The 17983-nt window shown below is 36.9% G+C and overlaps 2 protein-coding genes across 2 annotated transcripts; both read left to right on the top strand.

Annotated features, from left to right (window-relative positions):
• The first annotated feature begins 5079 nt into the window (after nt 1–5079).
• LOC137730980 (myosin-1-like) lies at nt 5080–14126 on the top strand. Its single transcript, XM_068470008.1, is given in 22 exon segments — nt 5080–5470; nt 5943–6044; nt 6132–6275; nt 6369–6519; nt 6629–6656; nt 7151–7316; nt 7660–7723; nt 7897–8022; nt 8397–8500; nt 8620–8758; nt 9130–9248; nt 9714–9866; nt 9956–10045; nt 10476–10553; nt 10711–10869; nt 11177–11386; nt 11514–11719; nt 11826–11961; nt 12271–12400; nt 12490–12636; nt 12768–12835; nt 13158–14126. Coding segments are annotated over 22 exon segments (3555 nt in total). The 5' UTR covers nt 5080–5098; the 3' UTR covers nt 13821–14126.
• A 506-nt stretch (nt 14127–14632) lies between these two features.
• Nucleotides 14633–17102, top strand: LOC137731881 (FAD synthetase 2, chloroplastic-like). Its single transcript, XM_068471126.1, has 5 exons — nt 14633–15011; nt 15310–15362; nt 15980–16115; nt 16254–16429; nt 16540–17102. The coding sequence occupies exons 1-5, from the start codon at nt 14683–14685 to the stop codon at nt 17067–17069; spliced, it is 1224 nt and encodes a 407-aa protein (XP_068327227.1). The 5' UTR covers nt 14633–14682; the 3' UTR covers nt 17070–17102.
• Nucleotides 17103–17983: the final 881 nt, after the last annotated feature.

Below are 17983 nucleotides of genomic sequence, written 5' to 3'. Positions count from 1 at the left end.
TTACCCATAAGAAACCTTACTTTGATTGCCAATTTCTCTCTAAATTAACTAATAATTAACTAATAATTACTTTGGTGGCGTGTGCAACTTGTCTTGCAAAGCAAAGGTGCGCGTTCCTGAGGCTTCGGAAATGTGTATGGAAGGTGGAAAGAAAACTTTTTAACAAGTCTCTTTTCATAATTCATAATTCATAATTCATAATTGATGGTCGTTCTCAACACGGAAAAAGGCATCCACTCTTCACCTTTATTTGGTATTATTTATGGTTATAAGTCGAGTCGAGCTCAAGCTAGCTTCTTTAATTATGGAAGGGCATGTGATAATGATATGCCAGGCTGACAGTCCCGCCCCACCCGACCCGACCCAACCCGACCCGCCATCTTTATTTATTTATTTGTTTGTTTGTTTGTTTTTCTCATTTGGATGATGGATCGATCCATTCGCTTTCTATCTGCTTCTGCTATATACATATCGATCATGTGGCTATCAGTTGGGAAGTTAATTGAGAAGTACAAACGACCACATGTATTATTGTGTAAACTCTGAAGATGGATGGATGGATGGATGATGCGGGTACCTGTCAATTGTTGTGGACACTCCATCAATCGGCATTCCAATCTTCTCCTTCTTCTTCCTCGTCCTATGAACACAGAACATATATCTTTACGTATTCTTCTTCTTATTCCTAGGCTACACCAACACACGACTTTTGGTCCCCACAGGTTCAGGGCCTATCCACTACTTAAGGGGAATGCATGAATAATCTCAATCCTACTGCTATTTGCTAGCTACCTTCCTAGCTTCATCCAACTGATAGAAAAGAAGTGCACGATGACTTTCCGTAGTTGTCAATTCACTTGTGACTTAGGACTTAGGAGAGGATAACCACTTCCACTCGACATCAATCCACCTTTAGCAAACATAATAACATGGCAGGCCTGCCCGGGCAGACCGTGCAAATAATTATGTATGCTTCATTTTGGTTTCATGTGTAATTATAATTCATTAAATTCCTACTTGACGTTTTGGACGAGTATTTTCAAAACCTCAGTTCCCTACCATTAAGAGAACTTCTTAGATCCCCGCTTTGAGTCTTAAGCTGATGGAAGGCAGTATATATAATTAAGCAACATGGCATGGCAAATTGGCAATGACAGGCCACACAAATTGGTTTCATCAATATACAGCCTTGTGTTTTAATATATAATTGTAAAACATATAATATTACACCTCCGAGTCTGGACTTGATTAAGAAGATGATCGATGTTCATGAGAATGTTATAAGTTATATATATAATAATCTAACGACAAGTTATTTGCTTTTCTGTATGAGCATTGACTCCCTCCCTTTTCCTTCCTTTTTTCGTATGAGTTTGTTTGTGTCCATGGAGATGGAGTGGACCATGATCGATCCATATATATACGCAAGTAGTGGGAAACAACCTTTTCAATTCTTTTTTGCTGCGCCCAATCTCTCCTGTTGCACACGCACACCTCGATTGACCCATCTCCTAATAAATATTTAAATTAAAATTAAGAAAGAGTTAAAAGTTATAATAATTTCAGTCATTGGATCAAATTTCAATGACACAGATTTCCTGATTTGATGAATTAGGAGGAAATGATTAAGAGAGTATCCCTTTCCACAACAAGGTTAGGCTAATTCCTTAATTTTAGATGAGTAGTAATGGAGAAAAGCTGAAATAAAATTTCACAATATATATATATATATATATAATGTGCATGCATGCATGGGTTTTTTAGACCTAGACGTAACCACGTACGGGTGAGTATATATACCGAACGTACGTACCGAATCAAATTAGGAATGCATGCCTGAAATTTTTTGTCATGAGCATCTTCGTCTCATTAGATGACCGAATTTAATTAATTAGAGAGGAGCTTCTTGTACAAATTTGTAACCATTAATTTCTTTCTACTACTTGACTCGGCCTTCCCCCTTCCCAGATGAAATTAATGATACGCTGCTGGGTATTGGGACAATTTACATTACACCCAAACCAAACCTAATTATTCGTATTTGGTTGGTACGTGTTCGTGCTTCATCAGATGGATCTATGATATTAACATCCAACAATCTCACATATTTTCTTATGGCAGAATTAAACAAACAAATTTGTTGATTAATCATGCACCAAAATTCTATCTTTTCGCATTAAGTTCAGCTCAAGTTAGCTGCTGATTGCATATATATATATATATATATATATAACAACGTAGGTACTTATACATTTTATATTCGCGCACGTTATATATTATATGTGCTTTGTAAATTATAAGCTCATTACAACCTATATCATATGATATCAAAAGTAAAGATAAAGTGTAATTTGGATTTGATCATTATTTTATTTTTTGACAGAGAAAAAAACATTGGAGCTTTACGAATAATTTGGGTTTAATCTTAACTTCGCAATGCAAGTGAAGTGCTGTATATGTTGGTAAATTTCACCAAGACAAGAAACTACACTACAGTTTTCACCAAGATAGCCCAAAGATTTAATGAAACCAAATTCTCATTACTCTTTTAATTACTTTATAGGTGAAATTAAATATATTAGAAACACCAATATTTGACACAGACTATATATATATATATATAGATGGTACGTCCAACTCCATTATTTTCTCATCATCAAAAGCCACAGCAAAAATGTGGCTGGACCACTTAACATGTATAATTCCTGTTAATTTAGAAGAATTAAGGATGCAGTTGGGTCGCTTTGAAAAAACAAATGTATATTATTGGCTACCAACATTATCATTTTATATTTTTAACTTTGAAGTTCCTACACAATCCTTATGGTAATTTTCGTTTCATGCTCTCATTTGATTACCTTGTATGAGAACCAGTTTGTTTTTAAATTTTACTTTTCAGTGTAGTGATAAAGAAAAATTACATAAAAGAAATGATGGATAAAGAGTGGAGGAATAATAATGTGAGAAACTTATAAAAAGAATGTACAAGAAATAATAAAAAAATAAGCTATTTTAAATTATTTTCACTTTTAAAACTATTTTAAAAACGTATAAGATTTTTTGTATTTTCTGATCATCTATATCGCATCATCATTCTCCAACACTCCTATACTTTCCTCCTTGCTAAACCATAGTTTTAGTGGAAATCTTAATTAGTTGAGTAAAATGTTTAAAATAAAGAAAAGAAAGACTTGAAGAAAGTGGATTGTGTGGCTAGTCAATATCGAAGAGGGGGGACAGTAAGGTGAGGATCTGTGTAATGATTCTAATCTTAATCTAATCTAATGGTAATTTTTGCTTGTCGAGTATCGACTGTTTCTCCTTTTCAAATTTAGAACAAAAATGTGTTTCTCTGTGTTGATGTTTCCTAATCACATGCTTTCGCTCTCACGTTAACATTAGCTCTCGTTGTCTTTTCGCCCTCTAATCCCTATTCCTTACCCAATTAGTAATCTAGTTGGTTTGAAGGGACTATTTACATCTTGAAAAGCACACCCCCAAAGCCCAAACTATATATATATTTTAAATATAATCTACACATATTAACGGATCCTACTTCTATTTAAATAATGATATAAATAATAGTACAAGAACATGATAGGTGTAGCATTACTTATTTTTTTGTGCATATTGGAAAATTCATAATTTATTTTCTCTCTCCTCTTAAAATTACGTATGTCAATCCATTACTTTAAAGATAAAGCTAATCAATACATTAATAATAAAAACTCTTTACTCGTTCCAACAACCAGATTGCCCTCTCAACTCACCAACGATCCCATCCATTCCATGACAATGACATTTTCTTTCTACTGTTCTCTCCTTTTTTTTCTTTCTTTTTTTTCTTTCCCTTTAAACAGCAATTCGCGCTCCGTTTGTAGACCTTGGTTTGAACAAAAAGAACCCTCTAATGGCAAACAAATTGTGGAATCTTCAGTTTTGGATTTCGTCGCCATTGTAGCAAATGAAAGGGCTAACACCGTCAATTCACCTCCAAGTGCCCGAACCGTTAAAATCATGGTTTTTAAATTTGGTTGGTGCCAAACCCCCGAAATTTAAACACCATAAAAATAAAATTTTAATACCATTTAAAATTCAAATTTTAAAAATTCCGATTTTTCTTTTATCAGGGATTCATGTGGAGCAGTGAAAAACGAGCCAAAAAAGCTGCTTCCTCTCCAGTCTCCACAAGCCTTTGCATTGTCTCTCCTTTTTCTCTTCTCACTTTCTCACAATCCAAACACATAATGTCGCCTCGCATTCAACAGTTTGCCCCCTCAAATTATTAGGGTTTTCCTGAAAGGAATCTATCTTCCTCCTCACATTCTCTCAAATTATTAGGCTTTTTGCCTTGAACTTTTGGCTGAGCTCTGAGTCTCTGACCACATTTTTAGGGTATTCGACGATTGATCGGAGGGTTTCGGTCGAATTCCCAAGTGGGTTCACTTTTTCGGCGAGGTAAGTGGATCAGTTCGAGTTTGAGTAATTCTGTGTGTTTTAAACTTGAATTTGGTGGTTACTTTCCTAGTAGATGAATGAAGTAAACAAAAGGGTAATCTGAGTTTCCTGTATGTTAAAATTTTGCTTCTTTGTGTTATTATTTGAAGGCTTGAATTCATTGAGTTGACTAAGTCAAAACGATTTGTTGCGACTCGACCATACTTTGTTATTTTATTCAATTTCTCAGCAACCAAACGGTGCATGGAAGAAAAGATCTGTTATTTCCTAAAAGGCATTGCTCCAATATTCAGTTATTTATTTACAAAGTGTTGAAAGATGAGATTGTATTAGGGTTCTTCAGATAAACTCTGCTTAGATTAATTTTCTGGATATTTGGTACCATTATCAGTTTGAGTTTCTTTGAGGATCCTACCAAACATCATTTGGCGTTGGACATGCGATTGGTGGCTGATAAGAGAAAAGTAGTGTAGTCTGTATCTTGGATTATGGTCCCCTCCATTGAGATCGTTGGATAAGTCATCCCGTGGGACCTTGCTAAAGTTCGATATGCCTATTTTCTTTGTTGAAAAAGTAAGCCTCTTGATCTCAGTATTATTTGGTTTTCAATCTTGAAGGTTGCAGAAACTCTATAGAGGAAATGTTGCAGAAAACCAGGGCCCCACCTTCCTTCCAGTCAATCAAATCATTGCCCGGAGATTTTAGGTTCTCAGGTCTACCAGCTTCTGATCGATTTGGAAAATCCAATGATGGGAAATTGGGAAATAGCAATGTCATCTCCTCGAGTATTCCAGAAAATGGTGGTTTTGAGGGGGTTGAAGGGAGTAGCAGGCCTTTTGGCGACTTGGAACAGGTAGACGATTCACCATATGGCAGGAACACAATCTCCATCGAAGACAGGCCCTTAAGGGGTGATGAAGACTTGGATTATGTTGCTCCATTTATGCCTTCAATATCTTCATCCCATAGGGAAAGTAGGTGGGGTGACGCCAATCCTTATGCTGTGAAGAAGGTATTTAATCATGCACTTGAAATTCGAGCTAAATTTGCTTTTTGGTAGAATGAAAGAAAAAGAATCTTCACCTTCTTGCTCATATGCTGCAAAATCAGGGTTCTTATTTGCCCTTTTTCTTTTGTTAGTTTGCATATACTTTCTTATGGATATTCATATAATCATCTATGCATACACACAATCATGTAAATGCATATGTGCTGTATTATTATACCTATGTCCTTTAGTTGCATATTTGAATGTCTGTATGTATATAGGAATTTATGGTGTGTGCCTGAAGGTGTAGAACAAACTAGTATCCCATTTGTATTGTAATTCATATTCATTATTTCTGTATGTCCATGAAAGCATATGTAATTCTATTCTGAATCTGTTGACAGCATATAAGGCCATGGGATTATGAAAAATTAGCTGTAATTATTTGGTAATGGTTTGAGTTGATTTTGATAGCTTATTACAATTTTTGTTTCAGAAGCTTCAATCTTGGTTCCAACTGCCAAATGGGAATTGGGAACTGGGGAGAATATTGTCGACCTCAGGCGTTCAATCTGTTATATCACTCCCTAACGATAAAGTAAGACACCTTTTGAAAACTATGGAAGTACGATGTGATACTAGTTTGATTTTTGAGTTAATTTAAAGTTTTCTTATTCACGTGTAGGTTGTAACAGTAAAAACTGAAGATTTGGTTTCAGCTAATCCAGATATCCTTGATGGTGTGGATGATCTCATGCAACTTAGTTACCTAAATGAGCCATCAGTGTTGTACAATCTTCAGTATAGATACAATCAAGATATGATTTATGTAAGTGTTTATATGGTATTTCTACTTTGAAATCTACTTCCGAGTTTTCCTTCTTTTAATAAATGCTTTTGTGGGTATACTTGTCTATTTCAGACAAAAGCAGGACCAGTGTTGGTTGCTGTCAATCCCTTTAAGAGAGTTTCTTTATATGGGAATGAATACATTGAAGCATACAAACGTAAAGCCGTTGAAAATCCACATGTGTATGCCATTGCAGACACAGCCATTCGGGAAATGGTTCGAGGTGGATTTACTATTTCACAATTTATATGATGGAATTTTCAGCAGTTCAAAACACATTTGCTTAGTGTCATTAACTTGTAGATTCTAACCTTCTCTTATTTTTCTTTTAGATGAAGTAAATCAGTCTATAATCATAAGGTTAGTAAAGTGTGACATTTTCATTTCTGTATTCAATTGTTCCATTTAACATTGTATTTTAAATGAGTGAATTTGATCCAAACTACATGCTAGCTGCACCACAGTTAAGGACATCATAAGAAAAGACATATTAATGAAATCACTCGAACAAACATACAAAATAACACAAACAAATAAGGCAGTAAGAAGAATAAAATTGTCAAATGAATCAGATGGTTCAAGCACGGCCTTTTATTGTTGACAGAATCATAAATTGTCTAAAATACAGCTTTCCTCATCTTGCTTAAGGAGTATAAAAGAACCTTTTGTTAGGAAATCAACTCTTATTCCCTTAAGTAATATCATTTTTAACATTCATGATGTAGCACCTGAGATATCTGATGTTATTGCGGCATCCCTAATGAATTCTTTATCTCCATATATGATATGTATAGAAATTATGTATAGAATTGGCCTCTTTGACATCCAATCATCTATTTTTCATGTCCATACAGTGGGGAAAGTGGAGCAGGAAAAACTGAAACTGCAAAGATAGCAATGCAATATCTGGCTACACTTGGAGGTGGAAGTGGAATAGAGCATGAAATTTTGAAAACTAATCCTATACTGGAAGCCTTTGGTAATGCGAAAACATTGAGAAATGACAACTCAAGTCGCTTTGTAAGCTCTCAGTTTTTCACATGAATGCTCTTTCTATTTGTTTCATTTCTTTCTACTTTTATTAATTAATAGAAAGAAATTAAATTAAGAAAAACGAACCCTTTCTAGTCTGGCCATGGTGCAGAGGAAAAACCTCCATGCCATGAGGAAAAACCTCCACGCCATGGCCATGGCCGGTGCAGCTGGGAGAGAGAAGTGGGAGGAGGAGAGGCAGGGAGAGGGGGATGAGGAGGAGAGATAGGGAGAAGGGACAAGGATGGAAAGGCGGGAAGACAGATGTTTGGTGTATATTTAATTACCCTTCACATAGCAATACTGATAACTCTCAGCAAAAATGTTGCAGGGAAAATTGATTGAAATCCATTTCAGTGAAACTGGAAAAATTTCTGCTGCCAATATTCAAACTTGTAAGTTCAGTCATACTGCTAAGGTTCCGGAGTGAATTCTATTTGCGTATATGTTTCTTTTTTAAAACGATATCTAGACTGACTCTTTATTGTGTCTGTTTCCCCTGTATGACACAGTTTTGCTTGAAAAGGTAATCATTCCTTCCTCTGATCCTTGTTTGTAGCTTGTTCAGTTTTTCATACAAGTGCATTGTCTAATTGAAACTTTTAACAGTCTAGAGTGGTCCAATGCACTGAAGGAGAAAGGTCCTATCATATATTTTATCAGCTTTGTGCTGGAGCTCCTCCTGCTCTTAGAGGTTAATAATTCTGATTACCTTTTCTATTTTCTTCATATATCACTTAACATTATACAAGATACGGTATAATATATTATATTAGAGGCAATTTTGTATTAACTCATATTGGCCATTATGTCTTCTTCTTATAGCTTCAGCTAAACGGTATAATATATTATATTAGAGGCAATTTTGTATTAACTCATATTGGCCATTATGTCTTCTTCTTATAGCTTCAGCTAAAAACTTATGGCTGATGACTCTCATGCGTGCTTTGTATATAAATGAGAATCACAAAGACCCCTCAACCCACAAACTCATAATGCTAATTGGCGTCTACGTATGTTTTGCTTGTGTGTGATTCAATATATTGTTTCTTTGGCTGTCTGTCACAGAGATGCTGAACTTGAAGAGTGCAGATGAGTATCAATATCTGAAGCAAAGCAATTGTTATTCCATTACTGGGGTTAATGATGCTGAAGAATTCAGTGTGGTGAAGGTACTATTTCCTATTTTATGCAACAAATACCTATTTGTAGTGTAGACATCTATTTCGCCATTTCACCATTATGAAATATCATGTGCACGTGAACTCACTATGGATCTTACCATTTTCAGGAAGCTCTAGATGTTGTCCATATAAACAAGGAAGACCAACAAAGTGTATTTGCAATGCTTGCTGCAGTTTTGTGGCTGGGAAACATCTCATTTAGTGTGATTGATAACGAAAATCATGTTGAACCTGTAGAAGATGAAGGTAACAATCTTCGAGAGGATAGAATGAAAGAAAATATATGGCTTAGCTAAGTGTAATACTTGTGGTGTTATCACGAAGCATTGATATATGGCTTCAATATCCCTATCAATGCTTTGTGCTGTTATTTACATTTTAAAGGATTTTCAAGGCAGATTGCCTGGAAGTTTTGTGATTTGTTGTATTCTAGTGATTCCTTTTGAAAGAGAGGATTTTTATTTTTTTGTGCAATGTGAAAACTATTTGAGAGGTGTGAGAGATAAATATGGCTGTGGTTGTGATGTATTTTTTTCTGACTCTAGTTTATTTTGTCTTGGTTTTCATTGGTTCAATGAGTTTCATGAAGTCAATAATGATTCAAGTTTCATTTTCAGGTCTGTTCAATGTCGCAAAATTGATTGGATGTGGTGTGGATGAACTTAAGCTTGCTTTATCGACTCGAAAAATGAGAGTTGGTAATGACAGTATCGTCCAGAAGCTAACGCAATCACAGGTAAGAAATCTTTCAAAGAGAGTTAATACTTATCTTGTAGGTTGTATAAATCATACATACAACATAGGATTGGAGAGTCAATCCCTGAAGTAGGAAGAACTTAAATCACGACATTCCTCTATATATGTCCTTCAAATGACATTTATTGTGATTGACCTATTGTAATTTAATTTTCCAATTGGATCATGGACCAGATCCCTGAAAATAAAAAAGATCCCGAGCTAATTTATCGTCAATAGTTATCGACTTGTCAAGTTCTTTTTAAAATTATGTTCCAACCTGCTCAGGCAAACTTTTGGAAGAAAAATGACTCTCTCTCAGATCACTTGTACAAAAGAATTCAGATGATTAGTGTTTGGTTCCGTAACGACTGGGCAGGTTTCATTCATTGTTGACTAAACCATACTAAGCATAGTGATATAATTTTCATGTCCTCCCTTTAAATCCTGTCTTTGCATTTTTCAGGCCATCGACACAAGAGATGCTTTGTCAAAGTCAATTTATGCATGTTTGTTTGAGTGGTTGGTTGAACAAATTAACAAATCACTTGCAGTAGGAAAACGGCGTACTGGCAGATCTATCAGCATTCTTGATATCTATGGTTTTGAATCATTTGATGTATGTTTTCTTTATGCTTTAATTGGATCTCTTTTTGTGTATTATATTTTTTTTAACTGAACATTTGTTCTTTTTTTTTTTCCCTGTAGAGAAATAGTTTTGAACAGTTCTGCATTAATTATGCAAATGAGAGATTGCAACAACACTTCAATCGTCACTTATTCAAGTTAGAGCAGGATGTAAGTTTCCCATTCTTATCTTTCTAACTGTGAATTTAATAGAGACTCGTTTATTCTTTGCTTCCTCTGTTCCACAGGGTTTCATCGAGTTCTAATTAGATATTTATTGCTTCCACAGAATTTCATTAGACTAGAAAACCATAATTCGCAGTGCCAGTGCCTATTTAAAAGCAACCATGCTGTCACAATTATATTTACCACTTTAGTTCATCAAGTAATAATTTAAAGCAAACAAGATATAGGGAGGTGAAGGAACCAAGATACGTTATTAAACCAATGATAAGTACATCATGCTTGCCCTGCGTGAACCAAATTCTTAAATGATTCCTAATTTATTGGTACATTTGTGCTTGGACTGAATTAATCACATGAAGAGTTAATTAGAGCAGAACACATGCTTAATTTATTGACTACTATCTATTCCTGTCAGGAATATATCCAAGACGGAATTGATTGGACAAAAGTTGAATTTGAAGACAACCAAGATTGTCTTGGTCTTTTCGAAAAGGTACTGAGCCTTTTCCCTTTCCTTCCGTTTACAGTTGTCTCTTGTTTAATGATGATAACCAATAAAGTTAGTGATGCTTGGGACCCTTTTCCCAATTAGTAGATAGAACTAAATTTACAGTATGTGTGTCCCTGAACTTCTTGTGACATAAATGCAGAGACCGTTGGGATTACTGTCTCTGTTAGATGAGGAGTCCACCTTCCCAAATGGTACTGATTTGACCTTTGCCAACAAGCTCAAGCAACATCTGAGCTCTAATTCTTGTTTCAAAGGAGAACGAGGCAAATTGTTTGCTGTCAGTCATTATGCAGGAGAGGTACTCCTTTTGATTAATTGATTTTCGTTGTTTTATGTTCTCGTTAATTGCTAGAGTGCAATAATATTTTAATCTTTTTTCTTCATAATTTCTCCTGATTATATTAAAGCACAACTGGTATAAAGAAAATGTCAGTGTACATTTCGAAGCCCAACCCACCCCTTTAACTCCGAATCAAGGCTCGGGTGCTAACAATTCTTCTATGCATTATCTCATAGTACTGAAAAAAGAATAAAGTAAAAGCTTTCTATTTTAACTTTTTCTTGCTGGCCTGACTGTTGATTGTTCGACTTGCTCCTCCACTCAGGTTTCATATGACACAACAGGATTTTTGGAAAAGAACAGGGACTTGCTGCATTTAGATTCTATTCAGCTTCTTTCCTCATGCTCATGCCACCTTCCTCAGATATTTGCATCTAGTATGCTTAATCGACCTGAGAAGCCTTTAGTTGGTCCCTTGTATAAAGTAGGTGGTGGAGTAGACTCCCAGAAGCTGAGTGTTGCAACAAAATTTAAGGTATGCTGCTTTCCTGTTTTTAAGAACATGACTTTGAATTTAACAAAGATTATAATCGTGATAAGATACAGAAGTAACTATCTGCTAACTGTATTCTTTCAATTAACTTATTTGTGTTGGTATTTAGAGTCAATTGTTCCTATTGATGAAACGTCTAGAAAACACCACTCCACATTTCATACGTTGTATCAAGCCCAACAATCTTCAATCCCCTGGACTATATGAGCAAGGACTTGTACTGCAGCAGCTGAGATGTTGTGGAGTTCTAGAAGTGGTTCGAATATCAAGATCTGGCTTTCCTACCAGAATGTCACACCAGAAGTTTGCAAGAAGGCAACACAATATATCTTTACTTCTGTTTCGTCTTTCAAATACCTTATACCTGTCTCGAGTATCTTATCATTTTTGTTTGCTTTGTCATTGTTGAACCTTGCATCAGATATGGTTTTCTTCTGCTGGAGAATGTTGCATCGCAGGATCCACTTAGTGTTTCAGTTGCTATTCTTCATCAGTTCAACATATTACCAGAGATGTATCAAGTGGGCTATACAAAGTTATTTTTCCGAACTGGACAGGTAAATTGATGTATTGCGTTTGAGGAAAGGAAAATGATTATGCTACCTGTTTGGGACAGTCAAACTAGTGCATCTGGGTAGAGATAAGACTAATGTATGGCTATGCTTTCATCATGCCTAGGTTCCAACACTTTTAATGCATATATTTCAATGTTGTCCACTGTTATACATTTTGATGTGTTTAAATCTATATACAAGATTTGACCAATCTAAAATCCTGACTAAAATCATTGGTTGTGTCAGCTGTTGGGAACATCTTTCATACATGTTAATCTTTACTGAGATCAAAGTGGTGGAAATTTGATGCAGATTGGGGTGCTTGAGGACACCAGAAACCGTACACTCCATGGTATTTTACGTGTTCAAAGCTGCTTTAGAGGACACCAAGCTCGGTGTTACCTCAAGGAGCTGAGGAGAGGAATCACCACTCTCCAGTCATGTATTAACCTGCTCATTGTTTATTTTGGTGAACTATATCAAATTTTGTCAAGAAGCATTTGGGTATTTATTGTAATTTACTTAATGCAGTTATCAGGGGACAGAAAACCAGGAAGGAGTACTCAATATTACTAGAGAGGCATAGAGCTGCTGTTGTCATACAAAAGCAGGTGAAAAGCAGGTTTGCAAGGAAGAAATTCAACAACATTTATGATGCATCAATCGTGATACAATCAGGTATATTAGCTTGGTTCTTCAATCCTGTTGAACTTGTGCAGACTTTGTCAACATGTTAAAGGTTAAGCAGTCCATACTACGCAACATCTATATATTTGATAATTTTGTCTAAGTTTAAGCTATCTTTGCAGTTCTTCGTGGCTGGTTGGTCAGAAGATGCTCAGGAAGTATAGGATTGTTGAAGCCCGGAAGCACGAAGGTAGTCCTATACACTTCTGTCTATTCTAGCTTCTCATTACCTCATTATGGCCTTTGCACCTACATTATAATGTTTGTATCTTTCAAATTTTTGGTATTGCCCATCTTATATGGATTTTATTTGCACGCTGTCCGGTAATGAGCCTCATAATAGCTTTCATCAGGTTCAATTACTGCTGTGTGGTGTGAGTGCCATAAATGTTGTTTGAGAATTTGTGTTGTTTGTGCAAGCACTATCACCAATTCGTACTATATTTTCTGTTTGATGGCACGGAATCCACCATTTGTTTATTGGAATAATTAACTGTTAGAATCTCAAACAGGCTAACGAGTCAGATGATGTGCTGGTAAAGGCATCTTTCCTTGCTGAATTACAGCGCCGCGTTCTTAAGGCTGAAGCTGGCCTGCGAGAGAAGGAAGAGGAGAATGACATCCTCCACCAACGTCTCCAACAGTATGAGAGCCGTTGGTCGGAATATGAGCAGAAAATGAAATCCATGGAAGAAGTATGGCAGAAACAAATGAGATCCCTACAATCCAGCCTCTCAATTGCAAAGAAGAGCTTAGCCATTGATGATTCCGAGAGAAATTCTGATGCATCAGTGAATGCAAGTGATGACCGTGAGTACAGTTGGGATACAGGAAGTAACCATAGAGGCCAAGATAGCAATGGGGTGAGACCAATGAGTGCAGGTTTGAGCGTCATAAGCCGGTTAACTGAAGAGTTCGATCAGAGGAGTCAAGTTTTTGGCGACGATGCCAAGTTCTTGGTGGAGGTAAAGTCTGGTCAAGTGGAAGCGAGTCTGAATCCAGACCGAGAGCTAAGAAGGTTGAAGCAGATGTTTGAGGCTTGGAAGAAGGATTACGGGGCAAGACTAAGGGAGACAAAGGTGATTTTGCATAAGATTGGAAATGAAGAGGGAGGCAGTGCTGACAGGGTGAAAAAGAAGTGGTGGGGAAGGCGGAACAGCTCGAGGATTAATTAAGTAATAGAATTATTCTGTTGGTGTTGGGTTAGCTGTGTTGTTTATGGTAAACCCCCTTCTTTTTTATCGGCGAGGAATGGGTTGCTGCATGGAAACTGTGACAAAGGTTTTGCTGTTGCAAGGGATTTGGTGCTTAGTTAATTTGTAGGGCTGGGCTGAGCTGCTAGTTACTCCAATATGTATGTTACGAGTATGTATATGTTTTCTTATTTATAGTGCAGGTTCGATTTTCTACATTAACGAACGAACGAACGAATGAATTCAATCTTTGACATTGCCACAATGTATGGAATGTTGTTATTCTTATAGGAACTTTATATGGCAGACTATTTAAAGGCAATAGAGAGAGAGAGAGAGAGAGAGAGAGAGAGAGAGTTCCTTGCACTCTGGGATACCATTGGACCAATGGTACAATGTTATGTGGGGAATTTAACACATTACTTTGTTTCATTGGTTTGAATATCACAGTAGCATTCCAGGGTGTAGGAAAGTCTCCTCCCGAAAAGAGCAGGGAAGGAGATGCCATGGCTGGCTGCTAAAACCAAAGAAATAGTCCAAAATTTTGATTACAACGTACAGGTCGACAAAGTAAGTCTCCTTCCTTGCGTCTTGCTCCACTTCCTTACCAACAAACGCCACGTTTTCGTCCCAAGAAAATTAACCAGCGAATTCAGAAGAGGGGAGGAAATAAATTCAATTAGACCGCAGGATTTTAATCAAACGGCCAAGATGACTTGGTCCGCAGGATCCTGAGACACAGATCCGGAGACGATCTGAATCCGGACAGCCCAACGCAAGTAACAAAGACAGAGGAGGCTTGTTTTGCGTGTGGGTTGAGTTGTGAGGCTTGCGTCGGCAAATAATGTTGAGTGGTGGTGGTGGCTGCTCTCGTCTTTCTACTCGACTTCGAGACTCCAACGTCAACCGGCTCCACCTCAACCTCCACCCCCCGCAGCTAGGCTTCGGCTTTGTCTTTGTCTTGGGCTTAGGGTCTTACAACACCAGAATCGCCCACCGCCGCCGTTGCCCCTGCCCTCCACCTCTCAAACCCCTATCCTTGTCGTCTGCCCTCCCTCACTCTCACGCTCACTCTCACACACAGACTCACACAAGGGGGTTTCCTTTTTCCTCCATCCTTCCTTGTTCTAAGTTGTCCTCCTCCAACATTACCGCCCTCTCCCATTGTTTTAGGTACTCCACTCTCCTCAACTACTTGTCCCTTCCCTTTCCCGTTTGTTTTATTTCTCCTTTGGGTTTAGTTATAAATCCATTCAATTATGCAATTCAGCTCTCATTTTACTTGTGATTGAATTTGTCTTATTCCTTTATTTTCCATTTGATTGCCTTATCGTTTTCCTGCTACAACTTGATCGTATGTTAAAATCTTATATTGTCATCATTCATTTTGGTTTAGAATTACAATGCAGGAATTAACATGAGTGAATTGATTCAATTTTTCTTATGATGGTTTCAATGTTGATTACTTTAGCCAACGAGAAGATGAACGCGAGCTTCCCTCCGAAGGATTGTCCTCTGTCGCAGGTTTCATCCCACCTCTACTCTCCCTTTTTCGCTTTCTCACCAACATTTTCTTATCACGTTATATATACAAGCTTGTTCCTTAGTTTGGCATTTGTATGCAATATATAATTCTTTAATATCCATAAGAATTTTGTTAGCATCTTATGTGCCAGAATTCCTTTCAGCTGCTTCTTCAAGCACCAATGCGGTATATTGCGATTTGTGATTCTTCTACACTGTGACACGTCTTTTAGTGTATCTGGTGAGCTAGCTGCTTTAGAGATACCGATTTTCAAGAGGAGAACAAACCTTCTAAGACAACCACGTCTGAAGTCAATTAAACAACTTCTGAGAAAACGAGGGGAAAGAAACCGTCCACAAAATTGGAAAAGCTAATTTCCTATACTGACATTGAAAACGTATAGTTTATAGTTTATAGATTAAGAAAACTTCCAAGTTCCTTTATTGGGTCTTCCCTCACAGGTTCTGAACCTGTACCTTTGGTTGTTTGCTGCATATCACCGAGTATCCTCCTGCACAAGGCTTTCCGTTTGTTCTTTATATATTAACTTCTTTGGTGCACTGTCTGTATTAATCTTAAGATACACAACTTAGTTCTCTTTTGTTATCATTCCCAGGAGGAATAGTCGCACTGGGAAAATTTGATGCCCTTCACATTGGTCATCGAGAACTTGCGATTCAAGCATCCAAAGTCGGACCTCCGTTCCTTTTGTCATTTGTTGGAATGGCTGAAGTACTGGGTTGGGAACCAAGGTATTGTCGTTTGTTGTTGTGATATGAGCTGCACATTGGAACTCAATTTCCTTGTTCGGGTGGTTATAGTTTCAAATAGAAATTCAAGCTTTTTTAAATGAACCTAATTATATTCTTGTAAAAAAACCAATTGAACAGAGCTCCCATAGTTGCGAAATGTGATCGCAAACGGGTTCTTTCCTCTTGGGCCCCGTACTGTCGTGACATGGCACCTGCAGAGTTTCAGATTGAATTTTCAAGTGTTCGACGTCTAACACCAAGGCAATTTGTTGAGAAATTAGTGAAAGAGCTTGGAGTGCGTGGGGTTGTCGCAGGTAAGTTAATTTAACGAAATCCATTATGTTTCTTGGTATGAGTCAAAAACACACCCTTGATCATATATTTTGAAGTTTGAAATGGATTTTGCAATGACTGATTGTGGCAGGTGAAAACTACCGATTTGGATACAAAGCTGCGGGTGATGCGACAGAGCTGGTGAGGTTGTGTGAAGAGTATGGCATTGAGGCATATATCATAAATTCTGTTATGGACAAGAACGAATACTCCATAAATATACAGTCGAGTGATTTGAAAGACAGAGGACAAGTCTCCTCTACTCGCGTTCGCCGTGCCCTTGCTGTGGGAGATATGAAGTATGTCTCACAACTGTTGGGTCGGCAGCATCGTCTGATAATGAGTACTGCAAAGGACCAGGAAGGATTTGCTGGCAGCAAACACAAGTTGTCAGTTCCAAAGTCTGGTTTGTTAAATCTGGCTCCAAAGGAGGGTCTATACGAGAAGTGTTATCTTTGTAGTGGGGAGGATGATGACCTAGCATCATCCTGCAGGGTGGTGGTTGACACGGGGTACGTCCATATAGAAATGGATGATGAGGTAGACGTAGGCGTATGTAATAGAGTTGGTACACAGGACTTGAGGCTCTTACGTATTGAATTTGGTGATTCGCAATCTTGAGTATGTTTAAATGATTTGATTTTCATTTCGTCTCTTTTAAAAGAAGTTGGCTGAAATATTTCATCCTTGTCCGAAAAAGAGTGAATGGCAAACACATGATGAGAGAGAGAATAATACGGGGATATATGTGCAGCTTTACAATGTATCATTTTTACGTTAAGGTATGGGGCTCGAGGTTGAGGATTGGGTAGAGAAAGGTTTTACATTTCTGGTTGTGCTACATCATGATGGATTCATTGATGATGGGTGTACATGTGATGCAACGAGAATGACTCGAATTTTGGCTTATAATGATTCTCATACAAATTCTCAAAATCAATTGGGAAATGTGGGTTATAACTCACAGCTTTTGTGAAAAGAAAAAAAAAATTGAGATTTTTAGTTTTAGAAAATATTTTGCGTGGGAGTTAGGGGAAATATTGCAAGACTTTTGAAGATTCAAATTAATTTTAAGTAACATATGATGCAACGAGAAGGACTCGAATTTTCGCTTACAATGATTCTTGTAAAAATTTCCAAATTGATTCGAAAACATGGGTTATAACTCACTTTTTGTGATTCTACCATATATCAGGGTCCGAAACTATTTTTTAATGATTCTTAAAGTCAAAAAATAGAAAAATAAATATAATTTAATAGAGCACCCCCACCCGAATATATTTTTATGTGTTTTGAATGTAGTAAAATTAATTTTAAGAAACATACAATTCGACAAGAAGGACTCGAATTTTCACTTATAATGATTCTTGTAAAAACTCCCAAATATATTGGAAAACATGGGTTACAACTCACAATTTTTATGAAAAAATTGAAATTTTTAGTTTTAAGAAATATTTTTCGTGGAAGTTAAGGAAAATGTTGCAAGACTTTTGATTGTGATTCTACCATCATTTAGGTCCCAAAACTACTTTTTA

Source organism: Pyrus communis, chromosome 4 (assembly GCF_963583255.1).
Source record: "Pyrus communis chromosome 4, drPyrComm1.1, whole genome shotgun sequence".
Lineage (NCBI taxonomy): Eukaryota > Viridiplantae > Streptophyta > Magnoliopsida > Rosales > Rosaceae > Pyrus > Pyrus communis.
Note: the sequence above shows the minus strand (reverse complement) of the source record. Positions and strands in the feature narration are given on the sequence as shown.

Bases quoted from the DNA above. Each gene is read 5' to 3' on its own strand.
- LOC137731881 (XM_068471126.1), top strand. From the start codon at position 14,683: ATGTTGAGTGGTGGTGGTGGCTGCTCTCGTCTTTCTACTCGACTTCGA. The intron at 15,363-15,979 runs GTTTCATCCCAC...TATCATTCCCAG, and splicing joins AGGATTGTCCTCTGTCGCAG to GAGGAATAGTCGCACTGGGA. The intron at 16,430-16,539 runs GTAAGTTAATTT...TGATTGTGGCAG, and splicing joins AGTGCGTGGGGTTGTCGCAG to GTGAAAACTACCGATTTGGA.